The 25953-nt window shown below is 41.9% G+C and overlaps 1 protein-coding gene across 1 annotated transcript in view; it reads right to left on the bottom strand.

Annotated features, from left to right (window-relative positions):
* Nucleotides 1-1059: 1059 nt before the first annotated feature.
* Nucleotides 1060-25953, bottom strand: part of RNF150 (ring finger protein 150) — a gene marked incomplete at its 5' end in the record, with an annotated part of 119278 nt that continues 94384 nt past the window's right edge. Inside the window, 2 exons of the mRNA XM_082315275.1 lie at nucleotides 1060-1192; nucleotides 25486-25696. Coding sequence (XP_082171401.1) covers nucleotides 1074-1192; nucleotides 25486-25696 — 330 coding nt within the window. The 3' untranslated portion in view covers nucleotides 1060-1073. The remainder of the gene's footprint in view (nucleotides 1193-25485; nucleotides 25697-25953) is intronic.

Genomic DNA, 25953 nt, shown 5'->3' on the forward strand with positions numbered 1-25953 from the left:
ACATTCCAAACAGCTGCCTCCTGCTTCATTAGCAATTTCTGACACCGATATCAGCATCTCTAGACCCTTTCGAAGAATATTCTTGTCATCTGCGTAATGCAGAGCTGTTAACAAGCAGTCTCTGGAAACCTCTCAGACACTCCTTTAGCCTACCGGTCAGATTTTGGTCTGTAAAATTAAGAAAAGACATGATGTTATACTACATCTTCTTTTCCAGCTACTGAATTGTGACTTGAAGGAAGACCATTAATGTACTGACAACTGCTAATAGCATAAAATATAGCAAAGGACTATAAGGACGGAGTGAAGCTTTAAGCTTTTCTTTCTCTCCTTCACACTGTATGATACTTTCTAGAACAGAGCTCTAAGTAAAAGCCAACATAATACAGTTTTAACCCAAATCTCAGCAATCTCTGTTAATCCAGAGCTCTGTTACAAATAAAGGCCTTCAGAATATACCATTTCCAAGGCTCCCACTTAATGAAAGCAGGCTTCACATTAATGCAGGGTGCTGGTGCACCATGCTTCTGAAACCACGTGTACTTCATGCAGAAACAACAAGGCAATGATAAATTCTGGAGTCAGATCATGAAGTGACCAGTGAACGGGAATTCAGATTTCTGGATTGAACTCTTGAAAAAGCTGGGGTCAGTCAACAAAAACAGAGTGTCCATCCATACCAAACTATAAACAAACAAAAAAACGTAACAAACATATGTCTTTTCAAAAAAAAGAAACAAAAACCGGATCAAACAAGTGTAGAAAACACTCAAGCTGTCATTTCAGTTGCGTATTTATGAGCCACTGAAGAGTTACATGACTGCTCTCAAGCACGTGGGTAAACTGGAAGTGTTCATCTCCCATGTGAACAAAATGAACGTATGTAGATGATGAAACTGCATCCAGGCAGACACAACTGTTGCTATTGCTTTTCGTGACCATCTCAGAATGGAGTGTGCAGGAGTGACAGTGCTCTGGAGGCATGTGCATGACTGGTCCAAATCCTAGAAAGCTGACTCGGTCCCTCCCTGTGACCCTTCCCTGTAGTTTAGTGTTGGATCTCTGTTTGTTTTTCAAGACTTCACCTCTTCGCAGTCTTGATCAGTGGAAAGCTCCACATCGGACAGTCCAACTTCCATTGCCATAATCAATGAAATATCTGAATCACTGCTGACTGCTGGCTCCTGTTCATCTGTGAGGGTAGAAAAGATAGAAAAAGGGCATTATGATCACATCTTTCTGTCAATGTATTACTATTTTTTAGTTCTACAGATGGGACCCAGAGGTTTCTCCGCCACTGAGGTGGTGCTTAGATTCCAAACTTTGCTCTTATTCAGTATCTGTCTAAAGCATTTCAAAAATATCAGAAAGTTGAAGCCATCAGTAGTGAGAAACACAATGACAAGGAGCCTGGATGGGTAGCACTTTCTTCTCCTCCTAATCCTCCCAGGGCTCTCCATCCAGGCCCTTCATCTCCATGACCTTCCTCCCACCGCCTGAGCACTTCCCTCCCCGTCCCCTTTCACTTCCTCACCCTGGCATCATCCCACTCTCCCCACGAAGGCAGCCAGTCAAGGACAAAGGCACAGGCACCTGGCGGAGCGAGACGGCCATCAGGGAAACATTTCTAACAGGAAAAAAATCTGCCCAAGCCCTCGTTAAGTGACAGAATCTCTGTTAGCAGAGACTTTTAAGAGGGTGCTAGGCTAATGTCTGGAAGGAGCAACATGGGTGTCATTAGTTCCGCCCCAGGACTCAGGACCAGGCTACCTGCCTTCTCAGGTGCCTTCTCTCATCCTTTTCCAGTCTCTTTTCTATTCACCCTTTCCTCTGGTTTGAAGATACCTTGCAGGTTCTTGATCCAGGCCGAAGGGATCTACCTTAATCCACCATGACCCCAAATACAGTAAGAGTCGGATTATTGACTTTTGCCAAACTGCAAGTCCCATCAAAACTACAAGCGTAGGAGGAGTAACTTGTTTTTGTTTTGATCCCACAGCAATTACTGTGTGTGTATTTAGTAGCAGATAAAGCCAACAGATTCTAAAGGACTAAAAGCTAATTTTATTCCAAGAACAATCAGAAGCAGCAAAGCACACTAGATCTCTGGGGAGGTTTTCAAAGGCACAAAAATCCCATAGGTGGCTGAGTCCCTGGGAGAAAAAGTTGATGGTTCATATTTTCAAGTAGTTTAATTACAACGATGATATTTATACTGTAACAATACAATGTATTTAAATCTGTGGCAATTTTTCCTTTACGTATTTTATTTTTCAGACAATAGAAGCAGAGCTTGATTGATGCTAAAAAGTCTAAAAGTTGAATAACTAAGAATTAATAAGTAAGAAACATTACAGTGGAGCCAGGAAAAGAATAACTCTACACAGTTTAATTATTCACTTGAAGCTAAGTGAGCACAATTAGTCTCCTCTCAAGAGCGGCATGATTTTTAAATCTGCTTTAGAGAAAAAAACATATATTTACTTGTGCTGGGATTAGACCTCATGTTCTGCAGAGAAAGCCTGAGTGGGGTCTGCATTATTCAAACTGAATGAGCTAGTGCTTTCCTTTACAACCCTTCCCAATTTTCACCCTGGATTATTTTTATACTTTCTTGATTGCAAGATAAATAATTAATGCACACAACCTCTTTATATCTGTATATTTTTTTCCTAACAATATGACAGTAGTAAAACATTTCAAGGCATTGCTTCTGACTATAAATGTTTCCACTGGAGGTGGAGGAAGTATTTATAAAGTGAATGATGTCTCCTACAGCCTTCAGTGAGCTTCAATTACATCGGACCCTTAGGTGAACTGCTAGACCCAAGAGTACAAAAGTGCATCGCATGCACCTCCAAGACCTAAAGCATCATCTGTAGTGGTAACAGCTCCCTGAGCCAGAACGATGTGGTTCCAGACCACTGGATTATTTATCATTCCTCTGTAACTAATAGGATTCTTGAAAACAATGAAAATGATGCTTTAAATGTTGACCTAAGAGCAAGTTTATATTTGCATGACAGAGTTCCTGAGGCTTAGCTGTGATAAACAGCCGCTTGGAGCACTCTTGAGAGAAAGGTGATTTTCATCTGAACTAGCTGTGCAGGAAAGAAGGACTGGCTGAATGGTGACAGCCACACGCATGCTGAAGAGGCAGGCTGAGCTGCCAACACCAAATGTCATAGCGTCAAATGAGAAGTGTTTATGATGCTGAAATGTTATTTCAAGAATCGTCGTTTCTTCTAGGGTTGCACAGCAGAAAAAGATCTCAACTGAGTTCAAGACAGGCAGATAGAACAGAAGCAGATTTACAGCTCACCTACCAACTGTCTCAGCTAGGTACAGGAGCACTCGCTTTCCAAACCAGCAAACTTGAATTTTACATGAAAAATCCTACACAGTTATTCAAATTCTTGGATCTTAGTCTTTCCAAAGTGTAGGCTTTGTAGTTTGTTGTCTTTGGGACTGAAGCGCAGGTCAGTAGGAACAATGAAAAAAGGATCCTAAAAATGCCCACACATATGCCCTGGCATTGCTTTTCCAGCACTGCGAAAGTGCCTAGAAACATGAATGCTCCACCTTCCTTGCTTGCTAACAGTGCAGCAGTTCAAAATCCTCAAGCTACAGCCTGCCGCTTCAGCAGTGGGGAGAAGAACTCGGACGTCACCAGCCCTTACACCTTCCCTTTCAGCAAGGGGTTAGCACTGATGTTTCTTTGGAAGACGCAGACAACACAAGGAAATTAATGCATCCCTCAGCGTTACATGCTTGCTCTTGTAAACAGGAGTCCTGCTCCTGACCCCAACACGCCCAGGAGGAAACTCTGGGAGGCTGCAGAACTTACACCAGATACAGCTCAGCTGTAGGCAACTCTGCCTGCGAAGTCTACAGACGGCTTCACCGCAGCCTCCCCCCCCAACACAGGCTTTCTAGACTGTGGTGGTGGGGTTTTTTGGGTGTGGTTTTTTTTTTTTGTTTTTTTTTGGCCAGCTGCTCAATAACATGAGCCACCACAGTTAGTGACATTTGTTAAAGGTAAGCAACCCCCAACTAAACTGCAAGTGCCAGGAGCTTAGCGGGCATTTTGCATCCCTGATTTTTAGATCCTATTTACAATGACAAAGCTTATACAATCACACAGCTTCTAGAGAAGATGCCTGACTCACTGTTAAGAATTTTTATGACCTTTTTGCAAGTTTTTTGAAATTTGGTGTTTTTCTTAAAGCTCCTGAAGTCAGGTAAGGATCTCAACTTTCAGTGAAGATCTCAGCTTTCACTTAAAACTAAACGAATCTTAAGGAGTAAAAAGGAAATAGAGTTTAAAAAAACCATATCCCTAGTTTCTAGACAGATTTTATGCTGGAGTATCTGACTTGTGATTTTAGATGTTTGAGACTGGCAATCCTGTCTAACAACATACACTATAATACTTCCACTGTGGCTATAGCACCTCATGTCACAGGCATAAAGCCTTTTGCTTAATGAAGCAAAAGGCACATCCCAAGCTGCTTTTCAGCCCGAGTGCTAGTGCCTACAGCAGGCAACTGTAGACCTCACTGCCACATTCCTCTCATGTCAGCGAAACACAATACACCACAGCAGGCTGCCTACTTCCAGACAGACTTTTTCCACTCACTTATATTCCCTGACACACATTCGTTTGAGAGGTGCAATAAAATAAACTCCTTCTCTAGCCAATATTACTTTAAATTTAATTATGGTAATGCAGGAAGAATATCACCACGTAGATACGGAACTGCCCTACATAACAGTGGTACAGCCCTTACTTGTTGCAAAGTTCATTAAGTGATGTTTATATTTGAGTATAATTGCAATCAAACAAGGATGAAAATAGCTAATTACCCTGGTGCTTTAAAAACAGTAAGACTGCGCACTAGTAATAGTTATCTACTGCTGCTGCTACTCTTTGCTGCTACACTTTGAGTTAAGTCTGTAGCTGTTGTACTGTAATAAATATTCCACAAGAAAAAGGTCAGATGACAGGTTTCTAAGAATTTGATACTGTTTGCAAGAGTCTTGGGAGGGACCTAAGCACTCAACTGTGAGCAAAAAGTTCATTTACAAAAACATTCATCTGCCATGTGTAGGTAAGCATACAGGCAAGGGCACAAATCAAGATACACTAGTAACGACCCACTCATGGATGAGGAACAAGCTGATAGAAGTGTGGCGGGTTTTGCAGTCGTGGAGCCCTCGCTCCTGCTCACCACTGTGCTTCTCCCAAGGAGGCCACATCTGACACTGTGCTCTGATGTCCCTAGGACATGGGCAGTGCCACGGGGCTCTTCTAAAGTTGCTCCTGCTTGCCCCTGAGGCTGAGATTTCCCCCAAGCTCACGGAGCTGGAAAAGCCGCAGAACCCCATGACTGGGCTCAAAAAGGTCCCCAAGCAATTTGCATGCAGGAGATCAGCAGAAAAATAGAATACACTAAAATGTTGTACAGCAAAAGTTTCTCACCATTGAATGCGTACAAAGTTTGTCCAAGATGACAGACTTTTTTCCTTCTCTGGGCTTTCAGGTAGCTCTCTGCTATTACACTAATTTGTGAGTAAGCAGAGAAGTATCGATTATTACACGTCAAATGAGAGCTGCCACCAAGTGTGTAATTCATCTACTGAAAGTGTAAGTAAAGCTACCAATCTCCTATTCTTGCGGATTAAAAACATGGGCCACAGCAATAAACCATGCAGTTGGGAGTCAGTCTCCCTTCCCTCATTTATTATCAGCTCTCCGTGAACTAATTCAGCATGCTCAGTCCTGCTCCACACACAATTAAACCGCTGCACAGAGCTGTGCAGCTGCTAATGGTTTTCTTCATCTTATGACAGTCACAGGAATCAGCAGGTAAGGAAAAGCTGCTACCGTGCTACTGACTTAGGTGTAACCTATTTGCCTAGCTATAAAGCCGAGCATTTAGCACACGAAACAAGCCTTGCTTTGTACAGATCTTCCGTTCTTGATGGTAAATGCCCAGCTTTGAGGAGGAATGAATAATTATTGATTTCTTCATCTAATGAAATGCTGTGAAAAATTTATCAGTTACTATCCCATCCTTTGCTGGCAGAAATTGTACAGCGGACAATGGGACTCTGTCTAAAACCTTGTTTTGACAATAAATATACAGCAAAACTTGGAACTTGATTTCATTATTCATTTCACATTCTCACTACTGTGAAATACACCTTATTTCAGAACTCTTCATTTTCTGAAGATAGACCCAAGACAAAACATGAAATCGCTGGTGACAGCTATGCTCTTGGATCTAGACAAATATCTAAAATGTATGTGTTAGTATGAATCTTATTCCAGTCTGGGGCTCACTTCTACTAAACAAACATTGCCCCCAGTCAGATGTGTCTAGAAGCATTTTGCTCCAGAAGAAACCAGAAATGTGATCATCTCCTGGAGCTCTGAGGACCTGAGAAGAAAATATATCTGGGGTCATTAGAAGCATTGATATGGGACCTTTATCAAAACGGACTCTGTTCAGCATGAAGCCACAACGAACTGCCAACGCAAGCAGTGTTATCCAGATTTTGCTTCCAGTATCAGAACAACCAGAACACTATTCATCACATTTGATTTATGACAGGGAGAGAGACATTTCTAGAGCCCTCTGTTTTTCTTTGTCTGCCCACGAATGCACTCCACCATTACAGTTTATTGCTCCCTCCTCCTGCAGCCTTGCCACAGCATCGCTTTGCAGCTTACAGTCTGAGAGGAGGAGCAGGGTCCTATGCAGTTAGTACCTCAAGTGCCAACTCCTTCCACAACAGTACCAATCAAATTAATTTTATCGCTAAGACCCTCTTCTTTAAAAATACTACCAATTCTTAAAATTATTCTCAAATTAATCATCCAATACTTCTTATTGGATCATTTTATAAGTAATTCCTTCCATATCATCTTGATAATCGTAATGCTTTAGAACAGGCCATAGCTGCACTAACAAAACGACTGAAATAAAACACATGGAAAAAACGCCTATAAAATCTCTAACGCCAAAGAAGTAGTGGGAATATGTTTGACGAGAAAGGGTTATAAAAAACCTGTTACTAACACCTTTTTTTTGTACACAGAGGCTAATAAAATGGATGAAGAAGTCTGGCTGGCTACAGTTGAGAGCAAATTACTGGGGAAATATTTTATTGCTGTTCCCTAGCATCAGAGAGAGACTTATCTGAGCAGCAAGGGGAAAAAAGTACTTGAGCATGGTAACTACTTTTGGAAGAAGAGGTTAGAGTCTTTTCCATAAATAACAAGCCAGAGCTCTGTGAATGTACTAACGGCAACAGGGCTTCATCCAGAGGTTAAAGCAGATGATGTCTGAAACATATTGCGAAAAGCACCCAATATCAGCACACCAGGACGAACCAAATGCCATGACCTGGCAAGATTCATTCAAGACAACATGTGTTTAACTGGATCAAACCCCTAAGCAGTTGAGAGACGTGATAGATGGGCCTGGATATGACATAAAACACTAGAGTCCCTCCCAAAAGCAAACTTGTTTTTTTCTTCTTATTGAGTGAGAAGGCAACAAACTTTCTTCCCTTAATCTTTCTCTAGGATATATGTTTTGGGAGAACATACAGCATCTCTTAATGGAAAACGGCTGAAGACATAGTTCTCTGTCTTCAAACAGCCTGCAGTGCGAAGGGGTAACATCATCATCATCATCATTATAGACATGAGCTACTGAGATGGAGAGTCACGACTCTGCAAGGCATTCACTGATTCTGGGTGCCCAGTTAAGACATTGTAAACCTGATTTTTCAGTTACAGCATTAACCTGCACATTGTATGCCCCAAGCATGTCTTCTACTAACTTCAGCTTCAGCTGTAAGTACTCAGCACTCCTGGAAATCATGTCCCTGTATCTCAAGTCAAGCATCAAAAGCAAAGGGGAAATTATTAGTAATACAACCAATTTTCTGAAGCCTAAATTTGGAACATGTTGTACTTAAGTAATAAACTTTAACACCAGTTACCTGAGAAGACATTTTGTGTTTTGGCAAGACCACTAAACTCATTTTCATAAACAGCGTAGAAACTATCAGCACCCAAACGCTCTCTCCAAAAAAAAAAAAAAAAAAAAAAATCTGTCTGAATGAGGACATATGATATAAAGCACAGAGAGCAGATAGCAAACACATTTGCAGAAAGCTGAGCAAAAGGGCAAGAACACATACCAGATGTTATTGCATGGAGACAGTTGGACCTGATTGGCTGGAAAAGCAAAGCATTTTTTCATTTGATATATCTATCTTTAATGAGCAAGTACTAGCTCCTTGGGACTTTGTCCGCGAATCAGAACACAAAGCCTTTGAAATTCACAGCACGATTAACATTATTTTAGGACTCAACACTTTGGAGATCTGTCTTCTCTCTAGGAGAGGCTGGCTGATGTTTTGGGAACTCTTGATCAGCCGTCTTAGCGGGGAGCTGCCAACCCTCTCTGTGATACAATGAACATGCCTCCGCCAAGTGCACCACAAGAAAACCTAGTATTTCTGCTTTCAGTATACTTTGCTCTTTCTTCTTACTCTTATGGGTCATGCTCATCACATTCCTGCCCGGGGACCAGCAGGGAAACTCCTTCTGTGGCCTAGATACTGCAATACCATTTTCTCTTCCCATGACTGGTCTTTCCTTTTTTCCTATTGGAAACTCAGTCAAAATATGATCAGAAAGGTTACCTGAACAGTCAATTGAGTCATCACACTAAGGCCTCTTGCACCAGCCTCTATGCTCTTGTATCAGCCAATACCCATAGCCAAGGTCCTTCACAGTTTATCTGTGCATCTGGTCTTATTCACTACAAAGTATTTTCTTCCATCTCTGACTGACCCCGTTCTTCAGTCTCACACTCTCCCCTTGTTTGATTGCCAGACAAGAACCACCCTACTTCCTTCACAACAGGGCATCCAGCCTCTTAAACCTTTGCAAAGCTGCTTCTCCTTTCTCCCTCCAAGCCTTCCCACTCTCTGGAAGGGGAGAGTGACAGTGGGATGCCGCTGCACACCCTCCTTACTGTTCACCACCGGCCATCCTCAGTGCCCAAATCCTGCACCAGAAGCACCTCTGGTCAGGACAGCACGTTCTTCTGATGCCCACAGTAAGTTTCAGAAATAAATCTGAATGCATTTCATTCACTGTACAGCCTCTTAGAAATTATTATTATGTAGAACATGCAAAATTATTCATGTATTTCATTGAAAATCAGAAAATGAGATCTCCCATAAAAAGGGAAAAGATTAACAAATACTGAAGCACAGGGCTGTAACTACATGACAGTTTCGATTCTCAAGTACCTTAGCTACGTCTGGTAATATATTAAATAGTCAAAGATCTTTAATTCTGAAAGAATTTAGCTACTTTTAGTAACATCCTGCCATTTCCTACACCACTCCAAGAATCCTAAGAAACATTAAATTACGTTTTCCATTTCATGTTAAACAAAAAGTCTAATTCAACTCTTCACCAAATTCACCCACAAAAATGTCTCTTAGGCCCAGACTGAACTAAAATCACTATTATCGTGCCATCCCAAGCACTACTACAAACACTTCATGTGCGGCTATTATTCTCTGATCATTTCTATTATTCTTCCATTTAATTTCTCTGTATGCAGACCAGGTTTCTGACTTAGCTGATGTATAGTTCCGTGTACCAGCAGCATGACAGAGCCAAGAAGTGGAAGTCCAGCTCCCCTGCCCTAGCTCACCCTCCTGCCACCTATCCTGAGTCAGCTCTGCTATTCCTTTAATCACACTGCCAGCCATTTAAAAAACTGAAGAGACAGCAGGTATGTGACAAAAGTAGAGTTAAATGCTGTATGTACTAGCACGTGTTATACGCTATATGGTCTATTGGCAGGCTCTCATAATAAAGAGACTTTTACATCGAAGAAGTATAATCACACAATTTAATCGTGTGCATCGCAGTTTCCATGGGCTATACGGGTGACTGCTATTGTGACTGAACTTTCTTATTCATATTTTAAAAACCCGTGTCAGCAGTGCACTCTGCTTCCTGCGAGCCTGAAAGGAGAAGGAAATTACAGCCTGACTCAGACATATCATGTGCTGGATTGAACGAGCGAGGATGTAATGGCAAGAGAAACTTCAGTTCTGTTCGGTTCTTACGGAATATAAGTAAGAAACATCCTTTCATGGGGTAATTTAGAAATGTGGGATCCTGCAAAGGCACCCAGGACTGCGGCCCTGCTGGGAAGTGGGAGTGCCACCTCTGGCACTCAGGGGAACGCAAGAAGGGGCGTTTGGTGCTTGGAAGAGCAACCCACCAAGGGCACAGAACGAGACCAGCACATGAAAGTGGACCTGCAGAGCAAGGCCTGGCTAGGTTGTTGTAAGAGATCTCAGATTACTGCAGCTTTTCTTCAAGGATGTTAGAAGCTTCTCACTTCTGCTTCAGCTCATGTACAAGGTGGCTACTAGCCAGTGAAAATCTGCACAGGGGCAATTAATTCTGAGAACTTCATGTGAAACGCAGGCTGCTGTGACAAGCAGAAAAAAAACCCATTTCTGCCTAATCGCTATGAACTGCTTCCTCAACCGCAAGTATGCACACAGCTGTAACAGAAAACAACAGCTTGCTTTAAAGACGACTCCTGTTAATTTTTGAATGAGGGGGTTGGAAAAGCTCACGTTAGTCTGGCCGAGTTCGTCTGTCATGGCAGCATGTGCATGATTTTCAAATCTGTCTCTTTAAATACCTTTTACTGCATAAGGTCTCAAAAAACCTAGGTCACTAGCAAAACACAGTACTGAGGAATCATATCCACAACTTTCAAGAGCAGTTACAAAGATCATCCTTATGCAAAGACATCACAAAAATGCCTGTGCATATATTAGAGGATTTAATAAGAAAACGCACAAGGAGGTGGCTGAAAAGCTCAACAGTGATGGAATTACTTGAATAAAGTGCATGTGTATCTTCTCTCCCTCTCTCACACGCATGGTCCTGCCTTCCTTTCCAGTGCTGCTAACACTGGGCTCCAGGACATTTCCAGGATGAAGGGGCAAGTCATTAGCCCAGCACTTCCTCTTGAATTTTGTGCATGTCGCTAGGGTCCCCATCCTCACCACGCATGTTGGTGATGGTGATGCTTGACTGAAATTTAATTCCGTTAGAAATGTCCATAATAAAAATTTCACCCAGGGATGTCTTCTCATTAGATATGAAAAAAATGCACACTGCAATGAAGCCAAAAGAGAAAAATCCCACAGTGGTGGTGGAGGAACCCGCATATCGGATATGTGATTTTTACTGCTGTCACTAGCAAAATACAACTTTTAACAGTGTAACTTTTACCTTAAGGGGAAAAGAGTCTTCCTTTTTGTTCAGCATAGGGAAACAACATGCCTGAGAACGAGTCTGGCTCTGATGCAGCAACAGCTCCGATGCCTGAAGCAGGGCACAGCTGTGGGACCACCATGCCTGCCAAGTCTGTGCAGATTAGTATGGCATTCAGTGGTCACCCATTCACACAGCTTCAGCATCCCCCACGCTACCCAAGGGGTGCCCACAAACAACAGACGTGCAGAGACCATAACACTGTGTGTCACACTTCCCCCCTGACACCTCGCAGTGAAATCAGTGTCTTGCTTCCCACCAGCCACATGTGGACTTGCAGGATTTGACCATTTCTAGTCTCCTGTCACATGCTCACGCTCCTACAGGACTGTCAGGTACATGCCCCCCAAAAATGGGGAGACATTTGACCAAAGTTGGTTAAAGATCAATTCTCAAAGTCCATAAAAACAGAGAATACATGACAGAAACAGCACAACAACCCAGAGAAAATATGTTCTTGAACTTTACGGGACTGTCCAACCTGATTTGAATTGGACAGCTTAATTATATATTTTGTCATAGGCCATGGCTTATCTACTTACTGTAGTTCAAAAGACAAAGATTGATTTAAGTGCAATTCAGCTGTAGAAAAATCTCTTGTAACAACAACAACAGAAAAGCAGAATCACGGAGCCTCAACTGTACAGTGCCTCAGTGACTCTGTAAGAAATCCCCTGCTTAAAAGCAAAGTGCATGCTTTTCAGTCTCACAAACTCCCCCAGGTACTGGAAGATATAGTCGTTCTTGATGGTGTGGCATCAGCAACAGTACAGTATTCTGTAGACAGGTCTGATGCATGTATTGGAACAAAGAACCTGAACAGATGACTACAGCCGTATCCTATAGCCGTAACCTATATATGTGCTAAGATGGGCACATAGTTAAATAGACATTTTTCTGAATACATGGAGGGGACAGTTCAGTTGGTTAGCCAGGCATTTTTTTATGTCTATGCAAACCACTTAAGAATTAATAGAATGATCAATTAAATACGAGCATCCAGTTTTCCATACAGAAGAAACAATTTCAGCCATTTATATGTGCATTAGCAATGAAGAAAAATAACGTGACAAGCTGAAGTGTCACCCCTTAATTTCATTAGAATTGCAGTAGTTTTTTAAAATAAATTCTAGATGCTTTCAGAGTAACATATTCTACTAATTTGAATCTTCCTACAGGCTTCTTACAGCATTCATACACTTCTCCTTTGAGGCCCCTAGGATGATTTAAAAATTCTGCAAGGAAGCTTTCTTTAATATCCAGTTTCACAGAATCTTTACATGAGGAAATTTTACCCTAATCGAAAACAGTGTACACTTCATTTCTAGTGCCCTGTGTTCAGATGCACTCTTGGTAGGTACTTGTGTCTGATCCTCCCTCATACGCGCACAGGAAGGACAGCCCTGACCTTCACTGAGCACCGGCAAACACTTAAGATGAGTCACTACCAACTGCTGGAGCTACCATAAATGTCTCCTTTAAAATAAGTAACCTGTAATGCTGCACTGTTTTCAGATTCTTCATCTGCTCTGGAGTCTAAGTGATGATGTTGTTTTAAAACAATAGCAAGAAAGGGTGCATAGTGCAGAAACCATGCTTCAAAATAGCTTCAGTAGCACAATTTCTTTAATGCACAGAGTATCTCTCTTTACTTAAAGAGGAAGGCTTAGAAGACTTGCACTGGAAGGGATGTCCTGGGTAGTTGAGTCTACTCTCCACTATTGTAGTGGCTGCACGATATAATCCCTTTCAGATTTGCTAGCAATTAGCATCATTCACTGTACAAGCTCCCCAGCTACTTAGTTCATCTCTTTGCCAGTGCAGAACCGCAGCCGGATGTCAGTTAAAAGCTATTATAGCTGGTTTTCAAAAGAGCCCTTCATGCAACACCAACCCACAGAGATTTAAATTTTTTTTTACATCCTACGATGACAGATGAGTTCAGCTGCTAACGTTCCTTTCTCTTAAACCTCACAAGCCTATCAAACCTTGCAACACATTTTACATTCCAGGGTAATTATGCAGTTTTTGAACAGGAATTATTCCAGCTCTGATCTTCCCTGCAGCCTACTCAATAGTTCCACGATCAGTAACATTTGCTACCTACAGCTGTGGCCAGTTCTCTGATTCAGAAGTGAATCTGACCATGGCCACAAACAGAAAGCTCCCTATCAAAAAGTGAACTTTTGTACTTAAGGCTTCCTAAAGTGCGAGCTTCCCACTATGGGCATGGTCCCTGTACCAGGAAGGTCCTTGTGTGCCGCTGGGCAGGTGTAAGCAGAAGGTGCCTTCTGCCAGGCTGTGGGTCGGCACTCAACCTGCTGCTGACATGTATGGATTGGCAGGTGGGATATGACGTTGTCAGTGCTGGTATAATCTAGAAATCTTGTATAACCGTGAGTACTAGCGGAAAGAGTAAAGTAGATCTATGCAGCCAGAAACAGCCCATGATTTCCAGCAGGAACATTTCCTAGGACTTCCTGCAAACTTAAGCAAAAAAACTGATTTAATCTGTCTCTGCATAGTGGTTTTTATGAGAAATGTGGCTCTTTTCATTAGTTTAGAAATGAGACACCACCCTGCCCCCCAACAGAGACTGTATCAAAACCTTTTCTTTTTGGAAAAGTAAAACCTCTTAAATGCCCTTTGGATCTCCTTTAGGTTGCTTTCACAGTTTGCTTAAAGGATTTAGCAATATTTTTCATATAACCAAAAGCATTCTATAGGAAAGAAAAATAAGCACATTTAAAACTCATTACAAGCACATGAAAGGAGGATTAAAATACGACTAGGAGGTATACAGAACCACTGTCTATTTGGAACAGAAATGTCCAAAATGTTATCGTTTCTTGCAGCAGGGCTAGTGCACCAGATAAAATTCTAACAAGCTAGGCTGTGTATATTTATGCACATTCACAGAGAAACACAGGAGTACAGAACAACAATCAAGAAAAATATTAATAAAGAAAAAGGTCAACAGTTTATCTTTTGTTATGTTCATCTAAGAAATCTGAAATCAATTGATGCCAATCTCTTTTTGATTGGAATGCTTCTTTGACAATGCTGCAATACCTCAACATTTTTGTTTTTTCCCGCTAAAAAATAAATCTTTGATCTGCCAGGCCAGGCCTGCTACATTTCACTCTTACCTGAAAATACATTTATAAAAATGCCTTATGTAAAGAAGGAAAAAAAAAAAAAAATCAGCCTTTACAAAAACTGAAACCAAAATAACAAGCTTTCTGAGTTAAAGATTTTGAATTAATTGAATGTGAGTCTCCCTCCGGTCCCGTGTCTCCTTCCTGCCTGTCTCCCTTTCCTCCCAAAATGGGCCTTTATGAAAAAGAACATAGCACAGTTTTACTTGACCTGACTCCTTGACCTGCGATGTGAAACCAGCGGTTTTGTCTCACCAGCATAAAGCAAGAGCGCGTGTGTGTTCCCTCCTTAATCAACTAGCTCCTTTTGCTTTCCTTGCTCATGGTTCACACAAGTGACACCACAAAAAAAGTGAGCTCCATTTTCTGGCTTACAAAATGCTAGATGTGACAATTAAAACCCAGAGAGAGGCAACCAGGACAATAAGCAGCAAGGCTAACACTAAAGAGGGAACTCAATCTCACCTAAGGGCCACTAAATGTGCCAGAAGGGCACCTCAGTCCTAGCACCCAGGCTAATTTCTCACTGGCCAAGTGCCCTTGAAGGCCTGGGGTTGGCTGGTAGGAAACCCAGTAGGGACATCAATAGAAACTAGTTTTAGGCTATACAAATCTAGGACCATTTAGCATTTCCTTTCAAATAAGCTTGCAGTCACAATCTAGTTTCAAGCGAACAACTTCTGGCATCAGAAAATCCCCTCCAAGCCACTGTTTTTATCAGGGACTCTTGCTGAAATGCTCACGAGAACATGAGAAAGGCCAAGACCAAGACATCAATTTTCAGAGTTTCTTCTCGGACCAGCGGAGGGGAAAGGTCAATTTAAGTTTCAACAAATTATAGCTGGAATTTTACTAGAAAATATGTTCATTACGTCACTTGGACACCACCACTACCATCAAGACCTCCGTAACACTCCACAAGTGAAACTCAAATTGGAACAGAGTAATTTTAAAATACTGTTTCTCTGCATTAAAACATTTTATCTCTGTTTCAATCTTTTCAGTGAATATATACTCCTGTCCCACCTTCTTTTACGTTCTGAGCATTCTCACTCTTCAGAGAGGCAGAAGAAAGAGATTTTACCCTATGCAATACGTACCTGGAAAAGTAAAAATAACAAAAGCTCTCTGAAAACCTGGAAACCAACCATATAACTTCAAAAAATGTAAATGCCTTTGCACTGGTTCATTATTATTTCCCCTGGGAACACTACTGTAAAGTTAGAGTCAAAATTTTGTGACATTAAGTTTGGTTTTAACCCCTTCTGCCTCTCCTTTTCCATTCAAGTTCTTCAATTTCAACTCTTCTCATTGAAAAGTCGTAGTTTCCAGAAGGTTCCCAGGCAGTTCCAGAAGAATATTTAGACCTCAGGAGCTTTCAGAAAAAATTAAACATTAAAATATTGTTACACTATTTGTCTAGTCTAGAAAGAGGACTTTTAGATGAATATAAATTTCCAGTAAATTTTCAGTTTTTACAAGGGAAATGGACTTGCATCTTTCAGTCATAATCAGGCAAAACTTGAAGGATTAATGGGGGGGGGGGGGGAAGAGAGAGAAACAGAAGGAATGAATTACCACAAACAAGCGTAATTGTTTCCACCCTGTGGAATATGCAGCCATTACAGTAGTTTAACAAGACACTTTTGAGGGTGAACAACTGAAAATATAATATTTCTGTCATAGCTTTTCTTCAAAACTGTTTCCTTTGAAGTGTATCTTTAGGCTGCAGGTTACTTGGCAGCTAGGAGCACGTTACACCTCCCAGAGCAGGTTGGCAGAGGGTCATTTTTCTAAAATCTCCTACTCTGAGACTACTTTGATCTTACAGACTGATAGCTTTTCATGCACAGAAAGACAATTTGCTGGTGCCACTGCCTTTTCAAAAAGCAATTCTAAAGAAGCAATAAAGTTTAGCAACATCTCAGTTCAATTCAAAATCCCCTGCACATGGGGGCAAAATCTGAAGCAAGGTTTGTCATCTGTACCTGACATACCACATTTGGTGGCTGTCTGCCAAAGAAACGTTAGCAGCTGAAAACATTGCATTATTTAACTACCTGCACAAGGAACTGGCAGATTTTAAGCCTCCTTTGTGTGATAGCCCCCCTCCCTCCCCGCCCCGAAAATACTACGATTTAATAAAGCTATTTTAGCTAAGTGCTTTTCATATTCTGACTTCACCAGTGGTATCTTCGTTCTATACATTTTCCATGCATTTTTCCTGTAGGAGTATGGTTTTTCATTGTCTTACAGCACTATGCTACCTAGACAGTGGCAAATAGAGCAGAAATTCACCAGAGATCTCCAGCTAAGTTGTTTTGCACATTAATATGTGAATTAACATAGGGATTAATTATTGCCACAACAGAGCATATGTTCTATGCTGAGTGCCTCAGATATGTTAACATGAGTTAAAAGGAAAAGAACAGTCAAAGGTATTGGCACTTGGAAAAGATAGTCACAATAAAAGGCCAAGTTGGGTGGATATTTCATCATGTATCTCCTGGGCACTTTGGAAGCCCGGATAGTCATTAATGGAACTCTGATGCTACTGTGCTGAGTACAGCCTGAGCATGTTCCTCAGGGTATCAGCCTTGTCACTGGAGTGGCAAAGGTGGCATCTAGTTGGGCTAGAATACAACCACGTGGGTCCTATTTCCAGCACCCCAAAATGTGAGGGCTTACATCTCTCCCATTCCCCCCAGGCTCTGAGGCAGGAGAAAATCCTCCCCTAACACCCATGCCATACCTACTTTTCTTCTGATCATTCATGTTTTTTATAAACACTCATAAGCCGTTTTCTCCATCTGGCCTATCGGTTTCAAAGCATCAGTTTCAGGCACTGTCTTCACTTAAACCGGCGCACATCCAGCACAATAAAGATACAAGTCCAATTACTAAAGATTTAGTGAGAACTCTCACTTCTAGATGAAGTGACCTGGTTACTGTGGTAACCCTAAGGGATCCCTGAACCACCCTAATTTTTGCTGGAGTTGGAGGCAAGTAACAAAAGAAAGAGTTGTTTCAAAAACACACTGGGACATGACTGGTATTTTATGAGCAAATACTACTACCAAATTTTTTTGCCCAGGCTGAAATCATAAGTACTAGACACTGTATGTAGAAATCTGAGCTGTTGTCCCTAGAAGGATCTGGAGAAAATTTAAAGCAGAGCAGTTTTGGATGCTTCTTGCAGGCCAAACAACTCCTGAAAGACAAACACCTATCAAACAAAAAACATCACACGGGCACAAACCTCTTCCACTTAATCTGCCTCTAAATGCAACTCTGTCATGCTTTGTGAGAAATCAAAACTGCTGGTTATAACACGAGAAGTGCAGGTGTAAGCATGCACGTGATCCTTTAAATGCTTGTGAGAAGCCAGACGGCTTCCATGTGCAAATGATTCTCTTGTACGTTTACAGACTCAAAGTCTAGATTGAATAAGGAAAAAAAAAACCTTATATACCAATGATTGGAAACAGTACATCAGTAGAGCTTTTGCCTAGCATACTTCTTTCATTTGAGTTACCTTCAAAGTGGTCATGACACTACGGGAGCACTGAGGCAAATGTACACTCCGTTATGAAGCAATGGAACCAGAACAAAACACATGCAAGCAGAATGAAGGGTGACCGCTGTAGAAATGGTGCTACTTTCTATGAGTACCTCCTCTGTCTCCACCTCGTGTTTTTACTCTCCCATAGGCACAGCTGCCTTTTCACTGTCTGTCTTTTCCCACTAAATTTATTAGATTTGTTTGCTTGCTATAACCCGCTCTTCCCTGTGAATTTTTCAGAAGTGGGTCCAACTGTTACTATCTGTGTATATAATGACTGGTACAGCAGAGCCTGACCCTGGTAGAGGTCTCTGGGGTCTGCGCAGTACAGGCAAGCATTACTTTTGCATTGCTTATCTGTCTGAAATAATGGCAGCAACCAGCAGGGCTGACCCTGGAATCCTGCCCTTCCTCTGCCTGCCCAGCTAGAGGGCTGTTACTCAGTCTTACTTCTTAATTCTCACATTCAGGTGCTGATCCAAGCTGGTTCCTTGTATCTCCCATTTGTCTTTGTTCCTGAATTGGTCAGAAAAAGATTCAGAATCACAGCAGCACATTGTATCTTAAACAGCACTTCCTGACAATTTCAGTGGAGGCTTTTGTGTAAAAACTGATGAGAATAAAAACTCCGCAGACATTAGAGATGTGAGAATGAGTCCTAAATAATCAAGCAGATTGTATGCAAGATGCTAAACATCTCTTGCAAGGCAAGGCTTTGATTCTCAAGTATAAATCAAAGAGACCAGCTAGTATTAAGTCATCTCATCTCTCTCCAGTTCAGATTTATATTTTACTCTATATTATTTGTCCCTTTTGCTTTAAAAGCTTTCTTGTTCGATGTTTTATCTAGCTATCTGCTTAAGACAGTGAAGTATAAAGACAGATATAAGCTATGTTATCACTGATGCCAGTCCTCAGATCCCCTTTTTCCCTGAACACGTGCAATGCACATTCAGAGTAATGAGGAATGATGTTTCTAAGGACACGCTTGTGTGCCATCAGTTTTTACAATGCCACTTTTCCTTACTGAGTTTCATTATCATAGAGGATAAATCCCTTATGTCTCTCATATTCACTGACCATTAATAAAATGCCTGTATACTCAGACATGCGCATTCAAATGAGATTTGAAACTTCATGCTTACTTTGCCTATTTGTTTATCCTGATTTCTGGGCAAAACAGACAGCTGTATAGAGTCTAGTTGTGCTTGAGATAGCGTGCTTGCTTTTGGCAACAGTGTTGTGAAAGCTGGCTTATCTGTCCCTCTCTTCTCTTGCGCTCCACATTTCTTTCCTCCTGTTGTACTGGCATAACTACTTCTGGATCAGGGAACTGATCCAAATGAAAAAAAAAAAAAAAAAACCACAACAGGAAGAAATTGGTTAGCTTCTGGATTGGGCTCACAAGGTAGCTGCAACACGGAGGCAGGAACAAGTAATCCAGGACAGAGAGGCAAGCTGGTAACTGCCACAGCATTTATATGTAGAGACAGACTTCTAAATGGAGCTTCCACTACTGAGGAAGAACCTTTTCTTCTAAATCTCTCCCTAGAGTCAATTATTAAGCAAGTTTCTTAAGATCTGCAGCCTTTTGGCACCCTAGGTTAGGCTAGACTACCACGTGTACCTACCACGCCCCCTGACTGGGCCACAGACAGCTCAGTGTGTCTGCAGGGAAGAAGGGAGATTCAGGAACCGATGGTTTCATCCTTGCTCTGCACACAACGTCAGTGTACATAGCAGACGTGAAACAGAAAACAAAAAAAAAAATTAGACTTTACATTTGCTCCTTGTTTCACAGCATTTTTGTACATCCCTTTTTGCAATTTGCTGTACAGAGACACTTCGTCTTATTTCACATCTTAACATATGGAAAGGAAGAGCAGTTTTATAACAGGAAAACTTCACTGTCCATTCACAGAGCCTGGCAGGAGTCTTGTAGGTGTATGTAATAATCCAGAGCCCATTTTTAGTGCCGGTTAGGTTTCACTTGGTGATTCTTTCAAACCACTGCTGGCCTTTCAAACCACCAGTGCTATGTCGGCACTGGTGTGAGTCTCAAAACGAATCTAGGACCTCAGCTCACTGGAATTTTCAGTTCATGATAACTATTTAGTGCAACCCCCACACAGGCTTTTAATAGAGCCACTAGGACTTATGTCATACTCCAGGCACATGGGACCCAATCTGCTCAATCTTTAACTAGGTCCCATCAGTATTCTGTCTCCAGGACAGTGTTAGGTGCTAATGCAAGTGTTAATAACTTTCCGTATTAACTACTGTCTAGGGAGTTTTTCCACCTTTTCCTCCCCCTTTACATTCTACCTAAAAAAACCCCATTAATAGCAAGGAGGAACAGTCAAGTGGTCGCAAGACAACAGTGGATCACATTCTTATCATGCACTTTCATCCACTTCCAAAGGCTGATTATTCTTCACAAAGACATTTTAAACATACACAGATCAAAATAATGACTTGAGAAGTTATATTAATAGATTTAATGAAGAGCTATCAGAGACCTGAAAGTGTCCTAACAGTCACGATGAGCTATACGTTGGCAGGGTTTTATGGAAAGAACAAAACAAGAGGCAGAAAAGGAACTGCTAGCATTCTCTAGACTGCCCCCACTGCTGTACAGCCCGCCAAACTTGGTAGACTTTGCAGGTGATATGACACCTTGGGGGAGAGTGTGTGGTTTTTCGTACTAAAACTCCTGCCCATGTTTGCAGTAGAATTATTTATGGCTCTTCCTCCAACTACAGAGACAGTGCTGGTGGGATTTCTGAAGCCTTATGCAGTGTGATGAGACATCCTGCCGAAAAGAACATAAAAGCTTGTCTAAATTGAAAAACTAGAGGTATTTACCAACAGAGAGCAAAGATTCAGGCAGTGCATATTATCTACTGCAGAAATTAGCAAGTGCGGCATGGGTTGAGGGAGACGAATGACCACGGATGCTATAAAAGATGAAAAAAATGAATAACTACTTTTTCCCCTGCAAGTGTCACCATACAACCTTTAAAATATCTAGATGCTACTTTCCCAGCGAACTACTTTTTTTTAACCATATCATTCAATCCCAGCTGAGCCTGACCCAAAGAATATTGCAATGTCGTCCTCAAATCCCAAATCCACCTTCCTCTCCTCCCAAGCTGGTGTAGCTCAGAGCTTCTTCACGTTCAGATCTTAGCCAAGTCCAAGTCCAGCTCACACTCACATCATCTGTAGAGCAGGAAATTCCACCTGCGCTGCAATTTCCAAAGATGTTAGCATTTTGCATTACTCACTACTAAAAATTAGGCAACACAGATTGCTATGATGCATTATTGTGGAAAAAGATCCTTAGCTTATCTTCTTTCATACCCTCTGGAGAGCTGAAAAGTAATAGGGTCAAAGCAGGAAACTCAGCTGAGATGAACTCTTATGTATTTCACACAATTCCCCCCCCCCCTTTTTTTTTTCCAATTCCAGTTTTTCAATTTTTCCATCCATCCATTTTCAGCAACTGATTACAGAAATATCACATTACAAGATACTATCCCAGGATCCTGCACAAAATCCCACCACAGAGAGCAAACAGTCACGAAGACTAAATACTGAACAGACTTGGGGCTGTAGATACGCCCCAGGGACTTGATGAAGGCTTGGATCTTGGTAGAAGACAGCTGAGAGAAACTGCTGGTCCATTTTTAAGTGCTCAGTGATACTACACAGGAGATGCTTGGTTTAGCAAGGAACCCTAGGGATGGGCCCCCAAATGAAGTCCCATCCAGATGCTCATAGTACACTATATTGCCCAGAGTCCCATGGAAGACATTATCTATTCAGGAGCATGGGGAGAAAAAGGGAGGGAGAGATGAGGAAATGTCTGCTGAACACACACAGAGAAATAAAAAGAAAAGCACTGGCTGAGTTCCAGAAATTAAAATCTGGCCCCACTGAAGTAGGTGGGAGCTCTGCCACCAGATTTCAATGGAGACAGAATTTCACCCGATGTGAACAGTACTCTGGAAATATCCTCCCTCCAGACACACTGTGGGAGCTCTTCTGGCTCTGAATACTCACTGGAAACACAGAAAGGGAAATGAAACCCCAAACAAGACAACAATACCAGAATGATTAATCAACAAACAAAAAGGATGCAACAACAATTAAGCAAAAAGTATTGCAGAAGTGGGTGGAAAGAAGGCAGCAATTCCTTTACCTCCTGGACTACCAAACTTTGCCAGGAATAAGGAGGGATGCAAGGACCCGTGGTGCTGGGTACAGGGTGCCACGTCAAGACTGCACTGGAGGCAGTCTGCACAGATTCAATAACAAGAGGAAGAAAAACTTCTAGCACAGATTCAGCCTTGGAGTATACTCCCGTCACTAATGCTATATAAAGAGGCCAGAACCTAGCAACTTCAGCAAAGATTCCTATGAGCAATCAGCGTCATCGCTGACAAATTCCCAGGCAGGCTAGTTCACAGAAAGGGCACGCTCAGAAAGCTCTGCAGTTGTGTAACTACGAGGATTCTGGAAATGAGAAATACAATGCCTGAATCCAATAAACAGACACAATACCTATAAAGCCCCATCTATATGACAGCTATGACCCAGTTATTTAGCCTACAGTTGCCCTCTGATCTAGTTAGCATCTGGTTTCACACCACAACTATACAGTGGTCCTGGACGTTCCCCTTTCACTGGCTTAAGAGTTCAGGTTGCCTAAGATGCTAAGTTCTACCTTTCAGAGTGCCTGAACACCCCAATTCACATGAGGCAGCTGGAGGGACAAATTCCCATCACAGCTGGAACTCAGCCCCTAACTCCCAACCAAAGACCTCTTCTTTGCTGCAGCTCTGCTGCAAAAAGGGACCAAACGGCTCTGTTTCGGTAAACTACTGCAAATTGCACCACTTTGGATGTGGTGATGACAGCATGTAAACTTGAACACCTGCCACTGACTAATATTCAAGTATTGTACTCCACTTTGAGATAAGCAATTCAGATGAAGATTCATGTCTACATATCAGATAAGCAATTCAGATGAAGATTCATGTCTACATATCAATGACGGGTGAGTGACAACAGCTAACCAAGCATTAAACCAGAGTTCCCTGAGTAACTGTGTGTGACAGCCGCAGCGTAGGCAGGCACCCACCAGGGTTTGGAAGCTCCCACGGTCCTTTGAGCTTTTCTCAGGACTCTTCTTTCCTCACAAAACAACTGGAAAGGTCTGTTTTTAGCAGTGGGTCCCCAGCCACCCCTGTGATGGCGTGAGGCTCACAACCTTCACAGAGCTTAGGCCATCTGCCAGTTTCCCCTCCCTGCTCTCTTCTCCCTCTCTGTCTCAAATAATCAGAGAAAAAACCCTGACCACATGGCCAGCCTCTTCAGGTGATGGAGATCTCTTGCTCCATGATTTGCACATTACCCATGTGCCTGGACAGACCACTGGTCTTGGTGTGAGTTCCTTGTCCATGGGCTCTGCTGTCAGCCCTTAGGATTGCCCAGTGTTGGTGTCTATTGCCCAATGTTATTAAAGGTAAGGGGAAAACAGAGAGCACCAAGGCAAAATAAAGCATGTCTGCAGGCCCTGCAGGCTCTGCTGGCTCAGAGCAAGTTTTTTCATCCAGTTACTTAGTTGGCAACTTGAAAAATGAAGAACAAATGTGTTTGGACTGACACTGATCCTTCTGCAGACTCTGGAAACAAAACTGGAGGGGAAGAGCGGCTGGAGAGTTACTGAGCTCTCGTGCTCCCTGGCTGCCTCAACACCATTGTCACCCCTGATGACAAACCAGAACTGCTTGTTGGTGTGCCAAGATCCTGGGACAAAAAGCACAGACTACCCCTAGAATAAAACAACATCTTGTTTTGAACAGCTCTTGCCAGCACTCCAGGAGGCTTGAGAAAGTTGTATGCCACCAGCTGACAGGCTGGCCATGGATGACAGCTGGGCCTATAACCTTGCTGCTCACCCCTTGCTGGATCCAGGACTTAGACCATAAAAGGACCAAACCTGAAACCGGTACCTAATCCACAAAGGGAGAACTTAAAAATCCACTTCTGGGTCACTTGTGGCTAAGGTCGCAAGTGCAGCGTTTCCAGAAGTTATTTTCACTGCCATGACACTGGCTGCAATATGAGGGAAAATGGGATTATCAAGTCTCTCCACAGAGTAAGGAGACTAATGTAAAATCATTTCAGCCTAGTCCCCTCATCTTTCTCCTACCTTTTACACATCATATTTTTACTTGCCTTTTTTTTTTCACGCCCAGGCACATACTAGTACCTAGAAATGGTTGAAAATGTATAGTTTTTTCCAGGACCTACACTGACTCCATACACAAACCTATATTTTATCACATTCTTCTACCTCCCTTCAAGTACATCTGATGATTTTCTACAATAGTCTTGTCAATACTAATACACCAACTGGTATCACACAGATATGTATTTTCTACTGATCTGCTATTTTACCTAAAAATGAGAATTTCAGACTAGTACAACCCTCACTCAAAACAGCTGACAACATTCTTTTTAAACTGTCAGAGGTAGATTTTCAACAAAGAACATCATTTTTAGGAACAGTGAGACATGCAGACATTTTGAGAGTTACTGGTTCAAATGGTGCCCCTTAAACAAGTGAAAACTAAACACATTGAAAGCATCCAAAATTCTCCTTTTTTTGTACAAATCTGCAGCGTTATTTCACTACGCTCAGGTTTTCAAGTACAGGAACTCTGACCATCAGTCCTTCCGGAATGAGAAGTTCAAGTATGAATAAATAACCATACAAACTTAAGTTGATGTAAGAAGATAAAGGAAAGGCAAAACCAGAATTCAACATTCTTTTTTTTTTCTTGACCAAAGGCAGTAAAAGTGGTTGCTGCGTTCACTATTTATTTTATGATATGCAGGTAAGAGTAACTTCCACAAGGTCACATGTAGGCCAGTGAGGAATGGCAGGCCAAAGGACATGCACCTATCTGCTTCACAAAGAAGCCAGGTGATACCTGGCGGGTTGTCATGGTGAATGGGATCACTTACTATAAGCAATAGCTGAAGATGACCTAAGTTTATATTGTTTTGTGTTGACTGAAATAGCTTGTTCTGTCCATGCAGGGGACTCCAATTAGAGTTTGCTATTCAACACACTGATTTGCACACAGGCTGGAAGTGTTTGCAGTACAGCGGAATGACATGATATTACAGTTTACTTACCCTGTAGATTTCTGGTAGGCTTCAAGTAAGGCCATTGCTCCAGTGAAAAAGCCCTCAAAGGCCATTTTTTCCCACACTAGAGATCGGTTTGTGATTTGGGTTCCTAAACATTTATTTCAGTGCAAATTCTGCCAGAAAGAGGAACTTACTGCTTGTTGTGAAGTTACCCTCCCCAACCTGGGGAAAGGAGTCTACGTCTTGGATGACTTGTAGTACTCCCACAGTCCGCACCGGAGGATCCAGGGTTACAGAGCTCTCGTTCACTGTTATATCGCTGGCTCCCGTTATCTGGTTGGTTGGTGGTCCTCCTATGGAAGCTTCCAAGTCTGGAGGTATATCATCCATGCAGTCTGCATTTGGCTAATGGGAAGAAAAAAAAAAAAAGAAATTTGAGCTTCCACCTGATAAAAAGATTTCATTTCACTTTCAGGTTTTTCACTTTCTTTCAGTACTGAAAATGGCACCATACAATGAATAAACATGCACAGTTTGTTTGTTTTCATGTACTTAAAACCTCTTACTACAAATTGTTGGAAAAGAGACCTGAAGTATGCATTGCAAATATTCAGTATTAAACTGTGTCACCTACAATCTCTAAATATTCTTATTTATATTTT

Source organism: Platalea leucorodia (genome assembly GCF_965183815.1).
Source record: "Platalea leucorodia genome assembly, chromosome: 6".
In the NCBI taxonomy this organism is placed as follows: Eukaryota; Metazoa; Chordata; class Aves; order Pelecaniformes; family Threskiornithidae; genus Platalea; species Platalea leucorodia.